General features: G+C 37.5%; 1 protein-coding gene across 2 annotated transcripts in view; it reads left to right on the top strand.

The window, feature by feature from the left end:
- Positions 1–15,808, top strand: part of INTS4 (integrator complex subunit 4) — a 110,717-nt gene that overhangs the window by 14,102 nt on the left and 80,807 nt on the right. For both annotated transcript variants that reach the window (XM_072794760.1, XM_072794761.1), the window contains 2 exons: positions 5,660–5,777; positions 11,467–11,573. In XM_072794760.1, coding sequence (XP_072650861.1) covers positions 5,660–5,777; positions 11,467–11,573 — 225 coding nt within the window. The remainder of the gene's footprint in view (positions 1–5,659; positions 5,778–11,466; positions 11,574–15,808) is intronic.

Here is a 15,808-nt window from a genome sequence, read left to right as displayed (position 1 = left end):
CTTCAGCCCAGGGCCTGATCCTGGAGACCCGGGATCGAGTCCCACGTCAGGCTCCCTGCATGGAGCCTGCTTGTCCCTCTGTCTGTGTCTCTGCCTTTCTCTCTCTCTCTCTTTCCATCTCAAACGAATAAATAAATCTTTTAAAAAAAATTCTGGTTCTCTGTTAAAAATCTCATTTTGTCTTTATTGCTTTCAACATAATAAACAATTATTTTAAAATCTGTGTCTGGGGCAACCCCGGTGGCCCAGTGATTTAGCACAGCCTTCAGCCTGGGGTGTGATCCTGGAGACCCGGGATCGAGTCTCATATCAGGCTCCCTCCATGGAGCCTGCTTCTTTCTCCCTCTGCCTGTGTGTCTGCCTCTTTCTCTCTCTGTCATGAATAAATAAATAAAACCTTAAAAAAAAATCTGTGTCTGGTAACTCCAATAAATGGATCCCTCTAGCTGTGTCTTATAATATCTGTTCAATTATCTGATCTGCTAGCATGCTTTATTTCTTACTGTATTAGGCAATATATTTCCAAAATTGTAAAAATAATTTGAGGTTTAGGATGACTTAGTTTAATCCAGAGAGTATTCGTTTCGGTCCAGAAATCCAGGAAGAATTCTCATTTCAGGAATTAAGATGATTCAAAGCTGACCTGCAGTCCCTACCAAAATCTATTTTTATTTCATTCTTACTCATATTGTTGTAGCTTTTTGGAGTCCTAATCCAAAGTGATGGGGTTTATTAGGCTGCCCTTTCTCACCCTCAAACCCTTAGACTTACACCCTAGCCGTTGTCCCTCTGACCTTACCTACTGTCAGAAGCACTGTTTACTTTGCCCCTCATTTCTCTATTCCCTATTCCCCTTGTTGGCAGAAGCCTGAAGTAAAAGCAGCCTCACACTTTAGGTGAACCTTCCTGGGCCTAGGATCCTAGTTCTTTAAATCTTTATTTATCTTTTACTTTTCTAATACTTTCAAATACACAAATGTATATACACATATACATATGTCTGCATATACATACATGTATGTTTATATGCATATACGCATATGTGTTTGTATGTATACGTGTGCACACACACACTTTTTTTTTTGCCATCCATAGTATTTTTCTAGTTTTCCTCAGCAGAAAAATTGATCTGAATTATCTAGCCTTGCCCTTAACAGAAATGGGAGTCTTGCTAATAATGTCTTTTGCCGCACTATTGCAATATACTCTTAATTTGTCTCTGCCTAGTTTTGTGCCTTCCAATCCAGTCATTCTGTTGAGTCTGGATTGATATTTCAAAAACTCAAATCTGTTAATGTCACTCTCCTGTTTATGGTTCATCAAAGCTTTTTCATTGCTCTTATGACAAAAATTATTCATTTGTTTATTCAACAGTGAACAAATATGTGTTGAATTCCTGCTGCATGGAGGGCATTATTAGAAAGATACTTGCCATTATTCTCAAAATGATGTGGTGCCTGTTAGTCTCTTCCACCTCATCTAAGGGTGCCTGGGTGGCTCAGTCATTTGGGCATCTGCCTTCAGCTTAGGTCATGATTGGGTTGGGGGTCATGATCTGTCGGGGTCCTGGGATCCAGCCTTCTGTTGGCCTCCCTGCTCAGTGGGGAGCCTGCTTCTCCCTCTCCTCCCCTCTTGCCCTCTCTGTCACTATCTTGGTCTCTCTCTCTTGCTCTCAAATAAATAAATAGATAAAATCTTTTTTTTTTTTTTTTTTTAAAGCCTCGTCTTGTGTCAATGTACATTTTAGCCATATTGCCCTTTAAGTTCTGGAAGTTATGGTGTTTTTCATGACTCAGAGCATTGATTCATTCTTTTTCCTCTGCCTCAAGTTAGATCAGGATCTCTGACCGTGATAATGCCATTATTTTAAAGTCATGTCTGGAGGTGCCTGGTGGCTTAGTTGGTTAAGCCTCTGCTTTCAGCTCATGTCATGATCCTGGGGTCCTGGGATGGAGCCCCACATCAGGCTTTTGCTCAGTGGGGAGTCTGCTTCTCCCTATCCTTTTGCTCTCCCACCCACCCTGCCCCTTCTCTCTCAAATAAATAAATAAATAAATAAATAAAATCTTTAAAAAATTATAACAGTAATATTCATTGTAACAAATTGAAGCACTACAGAAGTGTATGAGAATGAGATTTGCTTCTACAGATAAAAAATGTTAAAATGGGGTGTTTGGGTGACTCGGTTGAGTGTTAAGACTCTTGGTTTTGGCTCAGGTCATGATCTCATGGGTTGTGTGATTGTGGCGCATTTGGGCTTTCAGGCACTCGGGGGAGTCTGCTTGAAAGATTCTCTCCCTCTGTACTTTTCCCTTCGCTTGCTTGTGTTCTTTCTCTCTAAATAAATGAGTAAATCTTAAATGAAAAAAGTTTAAAAAATGAGCTTTCTAGACAGTACTTTGGAGAGAATCACCACTAACAGTTCTGTATGCATTTTTCTAGAGTTTTATATACAGCATTTTAGAATTTCCCGTATTCTGAGTTTGCGCCTTTCTTTTTTTTTTTTTTAAAGATTTTATTTTTATAAATCTTTTTTTTTTAAATTTTTTTATTTATTCATGAGAGACACACACACACAGAGAGAGAGAGGCAGAGACACAGACAGAGGGAGAAGCAGGCTCCATGCAGGGAGCCTGACGTGGGACTCGATCCAGGGTTTCTAGGATCACGCCCAGGGCCAAAGGCAGGCGCCAAACCGCTGAGCCACCCAGGCTGCCCAGTTTGTGCCTTTCTTCTGCCTGGAACACTGCTTCCTTAAATCTATCTCTGACTCTGTATCTGACTCATTTAAGTATCCTTTCAAAAACTGGATCCTCAGAGTGGACTTTCCTCACTGTGGTGTTTAGACTAGCCTCCCTACATTATTCTTTTTTTTTTTTTTAATTTTTATTTATTTATGATAGTCACACACAGAGAGAGAGGCAGAGACATAGGCAGAGGGAGAAGCAGGCTCCATGCAGGGAGCCCGACGTGGGATTTGATCCCGGGTCTCCAGGATCGTGCCCTGGGCCAAAGGCAGGCGCTAAACCGCTGCGCCACCCAGGGATCCCTACATTATTCTTTAACCCATTGTACACTTCATTTTTCTTCAGAATGTTTACCATGTGAAATTATATATATTTTACCAGTCTTTCCATTTGAATATAAGATCTGTTAGAGCAAGAATTGCTTCTGCGTTATTCACTATTGTATCCCCACTAGCTAGAATGATGCTTGGCACATAGTAGGTGCTTCTTGTATGGATGACTAAATGAATACATTAATTACCGTTTTAGATAGAGTACAGGACTTTCATGTGATTTTTTCAAAGGGTTAACTTTTGTTTGGTAACTTTACAAACATACACAAAAGGAGGGAAGATAATATAAGTCTTCAGGTCATCTTCATCCATCTTCAACATTTATCAGTATTTTGCCATTCTTGTTTTGATGCATTTCCCCCCCCCCGCCCCACTTTTTTGGGGTAGGGTAAATCTGAAGCAGCATATTATTTTACTTGTAAATATTTAATTATCTATGTTTAACAAATAAGGATTTTTTTTAGGACTTTATAAAAAATACCCACAAAAATCCTTAATAGTGTATACCTAGCCCATGATTGTCTTTTTTTTAAGATTTCTTTATTTTAGAGAATGCACACGTGTGTGTGTGTGTGTGTGTGTATACATGCACATGAGCATGGGGGAAAGGAAGGGGGCACTCAGGCAATCCTCAGTGATTGTTTTAAAGAAGACTTTGTACAGTTCGTTTGTTCAAAGCAAAATTCACATGTTGCATTTGGTTAATTTATCAATCTCTAAGTTTCTTTTAAAAATCTGTAGCATTTTCACCCTCCACCTTTTTATTTTCATTCCCATGTCATTTTTATTTTTATTTTTATTTTTTGTTTAAAAACCAGGGCATGTACCTTGTGGAATTTCCCATATTCTAGACCTACCTTTTATGTGTTTTTCATTTGCTCTTTATGATACCCCTCTTGAGTTCCATATTCATAGTGGTGCCTGCAGTTCAGGTTTTCTTAGTCTTTGCATGAAAGGACTGATGATCAGAGAGAGGAAGGAAGGAGAGCACTAATCTCTGATGCTTCCTGTGGGCCATTCCTGTGCTGGTCATTTTCCTCTCAGTGTCCCCTGAGGTGATTAGTTCCATGTCACAGACGAGGCTTATACACATTAATTAGCCTGTTCAAGACATAGAGCTTAGGTAAAGACATGGTCCAGGCTTTATACCTAGATTTAGCTAATTTCAAAGCCCTTTCTCTTCCCTGCAGTTAAGTTCCCAAGAAAATGACTTTTTCAAGGTTATATACATGGTAAGTGGCGTGCCAGAATTCTAGAATCTGTTACTTCTTCTCCTGCTTCAGGCCTCCTTGATGTGCTTTGTCACTTCCTTAGAAACTGTAGGTGGGAGGTTGGAGAGTTGGTCATATCTAGAAGGCACTTCATTGGGACTCCTGGGTGGCTCAGTGGTTGAGCATCAGCCTTCGGCTCAGATCATGATCCCAGGGTTCTGGGGATCGAGTTCCATGTTGGGCTCCTTTTGAGGAACCTGCTTCTCCTTCTGCCCATGTCTCTGCCTCTCTCTGTGTCTCTCATGAATAAATAAAATTTTTTTTCAAAAAAAATAGAAGGCACTTCATCTTTTGAGCATATATTTAAGTAATTTTTCTTTGGTAGAGAATTGTGCTGACCTAATCCTAGCATTGGTGAGGTACTTTTTATTTTTCCTATTTCTAGTGTGTGTGTGTATTTTTCAATATGTATATCTGCATAGTGCCACATATGGTGCTATGTACCTGAGATATAGTGATGAACAAAAGGATGCGTTCCTTTTTTACTTTGGGGGAAATTTCTCACTATAGGAATCTTGGTGCAAATTAGAGACCACCTCCCAATAATGTGGCCAAAAGGGCCAGACACTCCTTTTTTTTTTTTTTTTTTTAAGGTTTTATTTATTCATGAGAGACACAGAGAGAGAGAGAGAGAGAGGCAGAGACACAAGCAGAGCCAGAAGCAGGCCCCCTGCGGGGATCCTGATGTGCCGGATCCTGGGATCACACCCTGAGCCCTGAGCCGAAGGCTCAACCCCTGAGTCACCCAGGCATCCCACAGAGGACTGACTCATTTCTTAGTCTCCCTTCCACCTGGGGCCCATGTATGAGCCCTAGACCCAGCCAATTAGATTCACCTGCCTCAGACTTCTAATCAGGATGTGGTGATCCAAAAAAGTAGGGAGGATAAGAGATTGTTTTGGTGATAGCAGCGGTTAGCTGCAGCACCAGTTACCCGGGGCTCCGGGGCTCCAGGACTGGTGGTGCTGTCAGCAGTGTTGGGTGCCCTTTGCTAGCAGTGTTGGTGGTGCAACTTGCTGCACTTCATGTCTGATACAGCGGCACAGTGGAGGAAGGGTGTTCCTAAAAGCATGTTTCTGGTTAGAAGGTAATGGTATCAGGAAGGCATAGAAAAATTCCCATTCACTTGGCAGTGTTTAGGTATAACACTGATTGAGAAAAGGTCTTTCCTCTGAAGTTTATAAGGTTAATTTTTCAGAAATAAAGTTGTAGAATACTTGGATCATTGAATCACTTTTGAGATGTTAATTTACTCAGTTGTTTAACTGAGCCTAGAGCATCAAGGTAACAACAGCTTCTTTTTTTCCAGGAGAATGATCCATCTGTGAGACTGAAAATTGCATCATTGTTGGGTTTATTATCAAAGACTGCAGGATTTTCACCAGACTGCATTATGGATGATGCCATTAACATCCTGCAGAATGAAAGTAAGTTGCAATTTAAAAGCTATATAATCAGAGCAGAAATCTTTAGTTCCGTCTATATAGAATTTAGGATGAAACTTTCTTACGTTGGTTTTTGAAAAGGCATTTGAGGATGATTCAATAAAACATGTACATATATTCACATTAGAGATAAAATGCAGATTTGTCTCTTAATAGCTATCATTTATTGACTTTTACTAAATGCCATATACATATAATGGAAGATACATATTGTTGTCCCTGTATTTTCGGTGGGGAAAATGAAGCTCAGAGGAGCTAACTAACTTGTTCAAGGTTACATCGTATGTAACAGAGTGATGTTCTATATGTATGTGATATTTTGTTGACTGTACCATACTAATTCAAACCATGAGAGGTGCTGTCTTGATGATGTGGTCTTTCAGAATTTAGTTCCTGTTTAAAAGTGACATCTAGCTCTCACATGTCATTGTTGTCCAATTTGTTCCTCATGGATGCCCACTAAAATTGCTCTCGGCTTTTAGGTAAAATGGAGAACTATTTCATTTTTAAAATTCTTTTGATTATTTATCTGGTTTAATTTATGCACAAGATTCTGTTACAGAGTTGGTGCCTTACTTTAATATTTATTTTAAGATTAAATAAAAAGAAACCCTTTGTTGCTGTTTTCTAAAAGTATAATTTTGTTTGAATTGGTTATAATTTCAAAGAACAGTTTTATTTCATTTGGGGTATACATAGTTAGATAAATATGGCTTTAAATATTGGACAATATTTAATTTATGAATGTAAGAGGTTATAAGAGTAATAAAGGGCCAGGGAACTCAGACAATCCAAGTTCATTTATTGTACAATGTTTAATGATTACAAATATCTTACATATGTGGCCCATTGGCTGAAGTTGAGAATTTTAAAAACTTTGTTAGAAATAACTTCATATTAAAATTTAACTTATACTGAATTTTGACCCAAGACTTTTAGTTCACAGGAAACAAAGACTATGCCTTTAAAATTTTTTTCCAGAGGGGAAGTCTATTTTAATGAAACACTACTATAATGACAATAAAGAAAAAATTTTAAAAATACTTCTGCTACTACCTTAAAACAGTGTTTTCTTTTTTTAAAAAAATATTTTATTTATTTATTCATGAGAGATGCACAAAGAGAGACAGAGACATAGGCAGAGGGAGAAGCAGGCTCCATGCAGGGAGCCTGACGTGGGACTCAGTCCTGGGTCTCCAGAATCATGCCCTGGGCTGAAGGCGACGCTAAATCACTGAGCCAACTGGGCTGCCCAAAACAGTGTCTTCATATTTTAACTTATATACATTTATAGGGAATGTACTGTTTTTTGTTTTACTATACTCAACATTATATACAATTTTTTCCATGTTTCTATATCATCTTCATAATATTTGAGGTGTTGATAATATGTTAAATACCAATAGATACAGTAGCATGTTTCTAATTTTTTTCTCTTTTAGATGGTGATAAAAAGAAAAGATCCATTTGTTTTAAAAGTACCAAAACAATTACATTGCCTCAGTACAAAAAAAAAAGCATCCATTTTTCCCATGGAAAGTTCTTATAGAAGCTACTAGCTGTGTACCTGTAAGAATTTCACACTCTAAGAATGGGGATTTCATAGAACTATAGACTTATTCAGCTATAAATGGCCTTACAGAGATCATCTTGTCTAATGCCTTCATTTTGCAGATGATAGAAATTAAGTCCTAGAGAGATGAAGCGAGTTGAAGTGAGTTCATTTAGCTAAAGAGTAGCGGAACTGAGAACTTAGTGCAGTGCTTTTTCTTATAGACCATGGTTTAACTGAAACACTTTACCTCTAAAATAGAAACATGATAAGAGAGTTAATTCAGATGCAAATCTCATCCTAACCTTAAAAAAGAAGGAGACTCAAATTATGCAGTATACATGGAAATAGCTGTTTTGCTTTTTGTTAAACTTTCTAAGATTTCTTTTTTTAAAAAGAATTTATTTATTTTAGAGAGTGAGCACGCGTGCATGCATGCGAGTGTGTGCGAGAGTGAGTGGAGGGGCAGAGGGAGAGGGAAAGAATCTTGAGCAGACTCCACGCTGAGTGGAATGAATAAATGGTCATGGAGCTCAGAGACAATCCCTCGATCTCATGACCCTGAGATCATGACCTGAGCTAAAACCACTAGTCAGATGCTCAACTGACTGAACCATCCAGGCACCCCTATCCTAATGTGTCTGAGAGATTTAATCTAAGTCTCCTCCTGGTTTTTAGTTCCTGGCCTACCTAGATTCAGAGTTAGAAGATAGAACTGGAAGGGACCATAAAGATCATCTAGTTCATGCCCTTTATTTTGTTGTTGAGCAACATGAACTCCAGGGAGATAAAGTGACTACTAAAGTCTCCCTGTGGCTTATAATAAGGCACAGGCTAGGAGTCTTTGATTTATCAGTTTAGTGTGCACTTTCAAATCCAACAGTATGGGCCACCCTCTGGACCAGAAGTCTTTCATTTCAGTTTATCAGTATATGAGTTCTGCAACTCCTTGGCAAGAACTGAGCTTAGTCACTTTGAGGGTGTTGGGTGTATCTGCTTCTCTAGTACATATCACACCAGCAATGAAGACACAAAGTTTGTTGTATAGGAGGTATAATCAGAATACTGTGGGAACAGAAGAGAGGATGAAATGAGTGCTGACGGGGAAAGGGGGGTCTAGAAAGGCTTAGTGAAGAATTAAATTTGGAAAGGCAGACATGGGCAAGAGTACTGCCAAGAAGTAGGAACATTATGATAAAAAGTAGAGAACTGGGAAAGTATAAGAGATATTTGAAAAACTGAATTGTTTCATGAGAGATCAGGGAGTGAGGGGCTTTAGGAGGAAAAACTGGTAAAATGTTTTAAAGCCAAAGGATAGGTAGTCTGGAGTACTGAGGATTTTGAATGTAACTTTGTAGGCATTGGGAGCTATGTAGTTTTTTTGAGCAAAGGCATGGAATGATCAAGTCTAGTTTTAGCAAGATAATTTTAGGGACACCTGGGTGGCTCAGTGGTTGAGCTCAGGGCGTGATCCTGGAGTCTGGATTCGAGTGCCACATTGTGTTCCTTGTGAGGAGCCTGCTTCTCCTCTTCCTGTGTCTCTGCCTCTCTCCATATCTCTCATGAATAAATAAATCTTTTTATTTTTATTTTTATTTACTTATGATAGTCACAGAGAGAGAGAGAGAGGCAGAGACATAGGCAGATGGAGAAGCAGGCTCCATGCACCGGGAGCCTCACGTGGGATTCGATCCCGGGTCTCCAGGATCGCGCCCTGGGCCAAAGGCAGGCACTAAACCACTGCGCCACCCAGGGATCCCGAATAAATAAATCTTAAAAAAAAAAAAAGATAATTTTATGGCTCTGAGGAATTTGGTTTGATGAACTAGGTCATTTAGAGAAGAGAGGTTGAGGATTTATTTATTATCACTGTGGAGATGTCCATCCAACTTGCAGTTGTAATGTAGGTTTGGAACTCAGGAAAGAGACTGGGACTTAAAATTTAGGTTAGATTTGTGATTTATCAGGAGCAAGAGTTAAGCTTAAAAAGGTAACTTTTCATGGATGTTATGTAGAATCATTTTGTACAAATAAATTAAAGGGTGTTGTGGTAGCATTGGAAATTTCTTCATGTCTCTTCTATCTTCTTGAAGTACCTTTACTCCTTGTGGCCTCTTTTGTATTGAAAGTTATTGAGGATCTTTGGTTTTGCATTTAAATTTAAGATGCGACACTAAAAAGCTGATTGGTAGTTCTGTGTTAAGGGACAGGGCTTTACCTCTGTTGTAGGATGACCCTCTTTAGGAGGACTTTTAAATTTTATAGTCTTTCATGTTTTCCTGTGGGGCCCATCAGTTTTTCCATTTTGGAATTCATGAATCTTCTGCTAGGAAGACAGATGCCTGGCTGCCAAGTTTTTGGAGTCAAATCTCTTGAAGGGGGGCTAGCGAGGGGAGAAAGTATTTCATTTATCAGTATGTTACTCTCAATTTCCTTTCCTTGACTATGTCTTCTTCCCATTCCTTATCTGGTATCCCCCAAATTGGGTCCTTTCTGGTCTATTTCTATAATAAACCTTTGTTTTAGTGGCAACTTGAATGTATAGTATAGGGAGAGAGAGGCAGAGATCCAACTGGCTTCTTACAGAGACCTTAGATAAATCCCTACCTTATCCCCAATTTTTTGCTTTTTATTGGTGTTCCTTTAAATCTCCCAGTTCCTGAATCCTTCTAGGGGGTTATGGCTAAAATATTTTTTTTTTTGCTTTTTAAGGTTATCCTTCTCAGTAGGCTTTTAATTAGAGTTCTCCATTTTGCCAAAGATTTTTTTCATCTATGATGCTTTCCATCTCTGAAAAATTTGACCTTTATTCTCCAGAGTTTTTTTTTTTTTTTTTTTTTTTTTTGGTGGGGTTTTTTTTGGTCTTTGTAGGTTTATACCTTTCTAATTTCTTTACTCTTATATTAATGAAGTTTTAGGAAAAAGTAATAAAAGATGTGTTCAATCTGTTATATTTAACTAGAAGTTTTACTAAGAGGTTATGTAACCAGTTTTTTGTTTTTTGTTTTTGTTTTTTAAGATCTTATTTTTAAGTTATCTCTACAACCAACATGGGGTTTGAACTCACAATCCTGAGATCAAGGGTTGCATGCTGTACTGACTGAGCCAGCCAGGTGCCCTGCCAATGTTTTCTGAGCTTTAGTCTTTTTATATGTTATACACACCATTTTTTACATACTTGTTTCGCCTGTGTACTGTGGTTTACTTAATATTTTTCTTAAATGGACAGATTTTTTTGTTTTTTTGTTTTAGTTAATTTAAAGAGACTGTCTTAATAATGGTAAAAGGAAATTAGTGTCCTATGAATAGATAGTAACTACACATTTTATTATGTAAGTTAAAATAGACACATAAGTTTTGTATGGCAGGTAACACTTCATGATTTGTAGGTGCTTCTTGGGGAGTGGGGTTGAGAATGGACTTGGGTGTGGGTGGAGGCCTTCTCGGGGGAAGTTACCCTGAGCAAAGGTAGGGCATGAAATCATAAGTAATTAGAGAAAAGGGTGCTAGAGGAGACTTAAGAGATGAGACTAGAAATGCAGACAGAGCTAGACCTCTGGAGGGACTGGTATGTATGTATGTATGTGTACGCCTTGCTAAGGAATTTGGATTTTATCTGGAAGACCATGAAAAGCCCTTGAGTTAGTTAATCTGGCACTAAACAATTCTGGAGTACTGTGACCAATCCTATGGAGGATTCAGAGTTCTATTTTTTTAATTTTTATTATTTTTTAAAGATTTTATTTATTTATGTGACAGAGAACACAAGCAGGGAGAGAGGCAGAAGGAGAGAGATGCAGAAGAGGAGAGAAGGAGGAGAGAGAGGGAGAAACAGACTCCCCACTGAGCAGGGAGCCTGATGTGGAGCTTCATCCCAGGACCCTGACATCATGACCTGAGCCAAAGTCAGCTGCTTAACTGACTGAGCTACCTAGGTGCCCCGGATTCAAAGTTTTAGACATGATCTCTTTAGGAACTTAGCTTTTGGTTGAGGGGAATCAAGGATCAAGGAGAGGAACTTAGCTAACCAAAATTTACATTTTTTACCCAAGTAAATTTAGTTTCTCTGGTGATCTCCTTTTGAAATTCTGCAATCCAACTTTTCATCTTCCTTTCTAGAGTCTCATCAAGTCCTTGCTCAACTCTTGGACACCTTGCTTGCAATTGGCACTAAACTCCCAGAGAATCAAGCTATCCAGATACGATTAGTTGATGTAGCCTGCAAGGTAAGAGCATGTTGGTTAGATACAGGGTTGCATCTTTCTTACTAGTTTGCATTGCCTGAAGAGGTAATATGAGCTGTAAATTCTGCTTAGCTCCAATCCAAATCTGTAACTGAGAATTGGCAAGGACGCTTACTGGTTTTAAGAGCTGCCTTATCTTCTGTTTCTTGATGTTGGAATAGTTTTAAAGCTGAGGAACTTGTTATAAAATGAACTTCCTCATCCTCCCAAAAGAAATGAAAATTACTATTGTAGCTGCCATGTAAATTGTGCTTAATACATGTACTCTGTTTACTAGGGTATTTTGTATCCAGCTTTTCATGTATTTTCTGTAGTCCTTTAGGTGAGTACTGTTATCCCTGTTGTACAAAAGTGGGCATTGAGGTTTAGGGAGTTTAACTTGCCCAAGCTTTCACAGAGCTAGGAAGTTGCAGAACCAGGGTATAAACTCTAGTGTCTCTGATTCCAAAACCCATCTTTTTATTATGCTTTATAGCCTCAATAAACAGACCAACTACAAAGAAACAAGTGTTTGGGAAGATTTTTTTAGTTTTTCCCCCCCCTAACTATAAAATAAATCTGTGTATATTACTTAGCCTTCTGATTTAATTTGCAGCTTTTAATTAGCCTCCTTGTGTATATAACAGCAGCTTCTAAACAATGTAGAATTTGTTTTACTTTTAATCTTTCTGATAAATTTTTTTTGAGAATATAAGAAGACAAATGTGTTTGAATTGTGGAAGAGTATTGTATTTATGGAATTAGAAAACTATTTCTAAGCCCCAGGAAAAAGAATGTTTCATTTATCTTAATAAACAGCAACAACAACAAACAAACCAAAAAGACTTGGGCAAGTACAATATTAAAAGCCTAACGGGAAAAAAATAGGGATTATGTGTTTGAGAGAGTAAGTATATCTCCACTGGAGAGAGTAACATATCTGTGAGGTTATGCTTGTGAGAAAAGTGTTCGAAGTGGATTGTTGTGCCTGAGGTAGCAGTTTCTTCAGTTTGCTTTAAATAAACATTTTATTATAAAAATTATTATTCAAGATTATATTCAAGATTAAAGAAAGAACTACACTTCTAATTTACTCTCCAGAAGTGACCATTATTAACCTTTTGGTATATTGCTTTCTAATTTTTTTCTGTACATAGATTGTTTGCTATTTTAAAACAAATATAGCTCTAATAATTTATATACAATTTTGCATTTTGCTTTTTCACTGACATTATAACAGAAGTATTTTATACTGTAAATATTTTGTAGACGTTTTCAATGGATGCATGATATTTTGTTCAATAATTAAGCCACAGTTTGCCTAACCATTCTCCTATTATTGGATATTTATATTGTAACCACTTTTTAAATTGTAAATAATGCTGCAGTGATTATTGTTAGTCTAAAATATTTTCTGTATTTAGGTTTACTTCCTATATATGGTAGAATTACTAGTTGAAAGCATTTAATTTTTTTTTTAATTTTTTTAATTTTTTTTTATTTTTTATTATTATTATTTTTTATTTATTTATGATAGTCACACAGAGAGAGAGAGAGGCAGAGACACAGGCAGAGAGAGAAGCAGGCTCCATGCACCGGGAGCCCGACGTGGGATTCGATCCCGGGTCTCCAGGATTGCGCCCTGGGCCAAAGGCAGGCGCCAAACCGCTGCGCCACCCAGGGATCCCGCATTTAATTTTTTTTAAGGCTGTTCATACTTCTTGCCAAATTGGTTCCCAAAGTGTTCCAGTTTATAGGACCACCAGTAGTGTATGAGAATGCCTAATTTCACTGTATCCTTCTAGCATTGGATATTACTGGTTTTTTGGTTCCCATTCCCCTTCACCCATTTTGCCCATCCCACCAATGCTTCCCCAGACAGAACAAACGAGGTATAGGTCTGATTCTGCTTTTTTGCTTGTTTGTTTACTTATTTATTTTAGGTTTATTTTAGATTCCACGTGTAAGTGAAATCAGTTGGTATTTATTTCTTTCTCACTCTGACTTATTTCACTTAGGATAATACCCTCTAGGTCCATCCATGTTGTGGCAAATGGCATGTCTCATTCTTTTTTGTGGCTGCATAATATCCTTGCAGATATTGTGTGTGTGTGTGTGTGTGTGTGCATGTGGCTGCATATATGTGTGTATGTACATGGCTGCACTTGTATACACACACACACACACACACACACACACACACAAACACACTGTATCTCCCCTATCCACTCATCTGTCGACAGACACGTAGGTTGCTTCCATATCTTGGCTATTGAAAACATTGCTGCAATAAACATAGTGAAGCATATATCTTTTCAAATTAGTGTTTTCATTTCCTTTGGGTAATATCCAGTAGTAGAATTACTAGATTATATGGTATTTCTATTATTTAATTTTTTAAGGAACCTCCATACTATTTTTACAGTGATTCTATCAATTTAAATTTCCATCCACAATGTATGATCCACATCCATGTCAACACTTAGTTTCTTGTATTTTGGGTTTTAACCATTCCAGCAGGTGTAAGTGATATCTCATTGTGGCTTTCATGTGCATTTCCCTGATGACTAGTGATGTTGAGCTTCTTTTTCATGCATTTTTTGGGCATCTGTATGTCTCTTTTGGAAAAAATGTCTGTTCATGTCCTCTGCCATTTTTTAACTGGATTGTTTTTTGGTGTTGAAATGTAGAAGCTCTTAATATATTTTGGATATTAACTCCTTTTTGATATATCATTTTCAAATATCTTCTCCCATTTAGTAGGTTGCCATTTTGTTTGATGGTTTCTTTTGCTGTTCGAAAGCTTTTTATTTTGATGTAATCCTACTAGTTTATTTTTTGCTTTTGTTTCCCTTACTTTAAGAGACATTTCTGAAAAATTGTTGATATGGCCCATGTCAGAGAAATTGTTGCCTATGTTCTCTTTTAGAATTTTTGTTGTTTCAGGTCTCATTTAGGTCTTTAATTCATTTTGAGTTTATTTTTATGTATGGTGTCAGAAACTGGTCCAGTTTCATTCTCTTGCATGTAGCTGTCCAGTCTTCCCAACGTCATTCATTACTGTCTTTTTCCTGTAATGTATTCTACAATATATCCATATTACCCAAAGTGATCTACAGATTTGATGCCATCCCTGTCAGAATACAAACAGCATTTTACACAGAACAAATAATACTAACATTTGTTTGGAACCACAAAAAAACCTGAATAGCGAAAAGAATCTTAGGAAAGAAAAAACAATGCTGGAGGTATCACAATTTCAGATTTCAAGATATACTGCAAAGCTGTAATAATCAAAATTGTGGTACTGGCACAAAAATAGACACTTAGATCAATGGAATAGATTAGAAAGTCCAGGGATACCTGAGTGGCTTAGCAGTTGAGCATCTGCCTTTGGCTCAGGGCGTGATACCAGATCCGGGATCAAGTCCCACATCAGGCTCCCTGCATGGAACCTGCTTCTCCCTTTGCCTATGTCTCTGCTTTTCTCTCTCCGTGTCTCTCAAATAAATAAAATCTTAAAAAAAAAAAAAATTAGAAGCCCAGAAATAAACCCACAATTATATATGGCATGACAAAGGAGGCATGAATATTAATATTTTAAAGCAGAAGATAAACCTGTTAATCTGGTAGGAGGAAAATGTTTTTCTTTAAATTTCTTTTTCATTCTTTAATAATTATTTTAAAAATTTCCATTTTTAAAGATTACTAGTGAGGCTTCATACTTGTTTTTCATTTCTGTTTCCTCTCTTCAGAATAAACTTCTCATGTTCTTTGCTATTTTTTAAGTGGGGTTTTAGTATGTTTTCTTCACCATTTGTAGAGGCTCAAAATGGAGTAAAAATTTGAACCATTTGAAAATGGTAAATCTATCAAAAATTTTGCAGACTCAAGTAAATAAAGAGTATGATACATAGCTATGGTTAGTATTTATATTGCCTAATGGCATTTTGTCTGTGATTTTTGTCATGAATGTGCTTTAAAATAAGATTCACAGAGTAGCATTCACTTTTTTTTTTTTAATTCATTAGAGACACAGAGAGAGGTAGAGACATAGGGCGAGGGAGAAGCAGGCTCCCTGCAGGGGTGCCTGATGTGGAACTCCATCCTAGGACCCCTGGGATCATGACCTGAAACAAGACAGATGGTCAACCACTGAGTCAACCACATGCCCCACATTCACCTTTTTGATAGAAATAATACAAAGTATGTTCTCCAACCACAATGGAATTAAATTA

This window comes from Canis lupus, chromosome 23 (assembly GCF_048164855.1).
Source record: "Canis lupus baileyi chromosome 23, mCanLup2.hap1, whole genome shotgun sequence".
Lineage (NCBI taxonomy): Eukaryota > Metazoa > Chordata > Mammalia > Carnivora > Canidae > Canis > Canis lupus.
The sequence above is the reverse complement of the archived record's forward strand: the minus strand, read 5'-3'. Positions and strand labels throughout refer to the sequence as shown.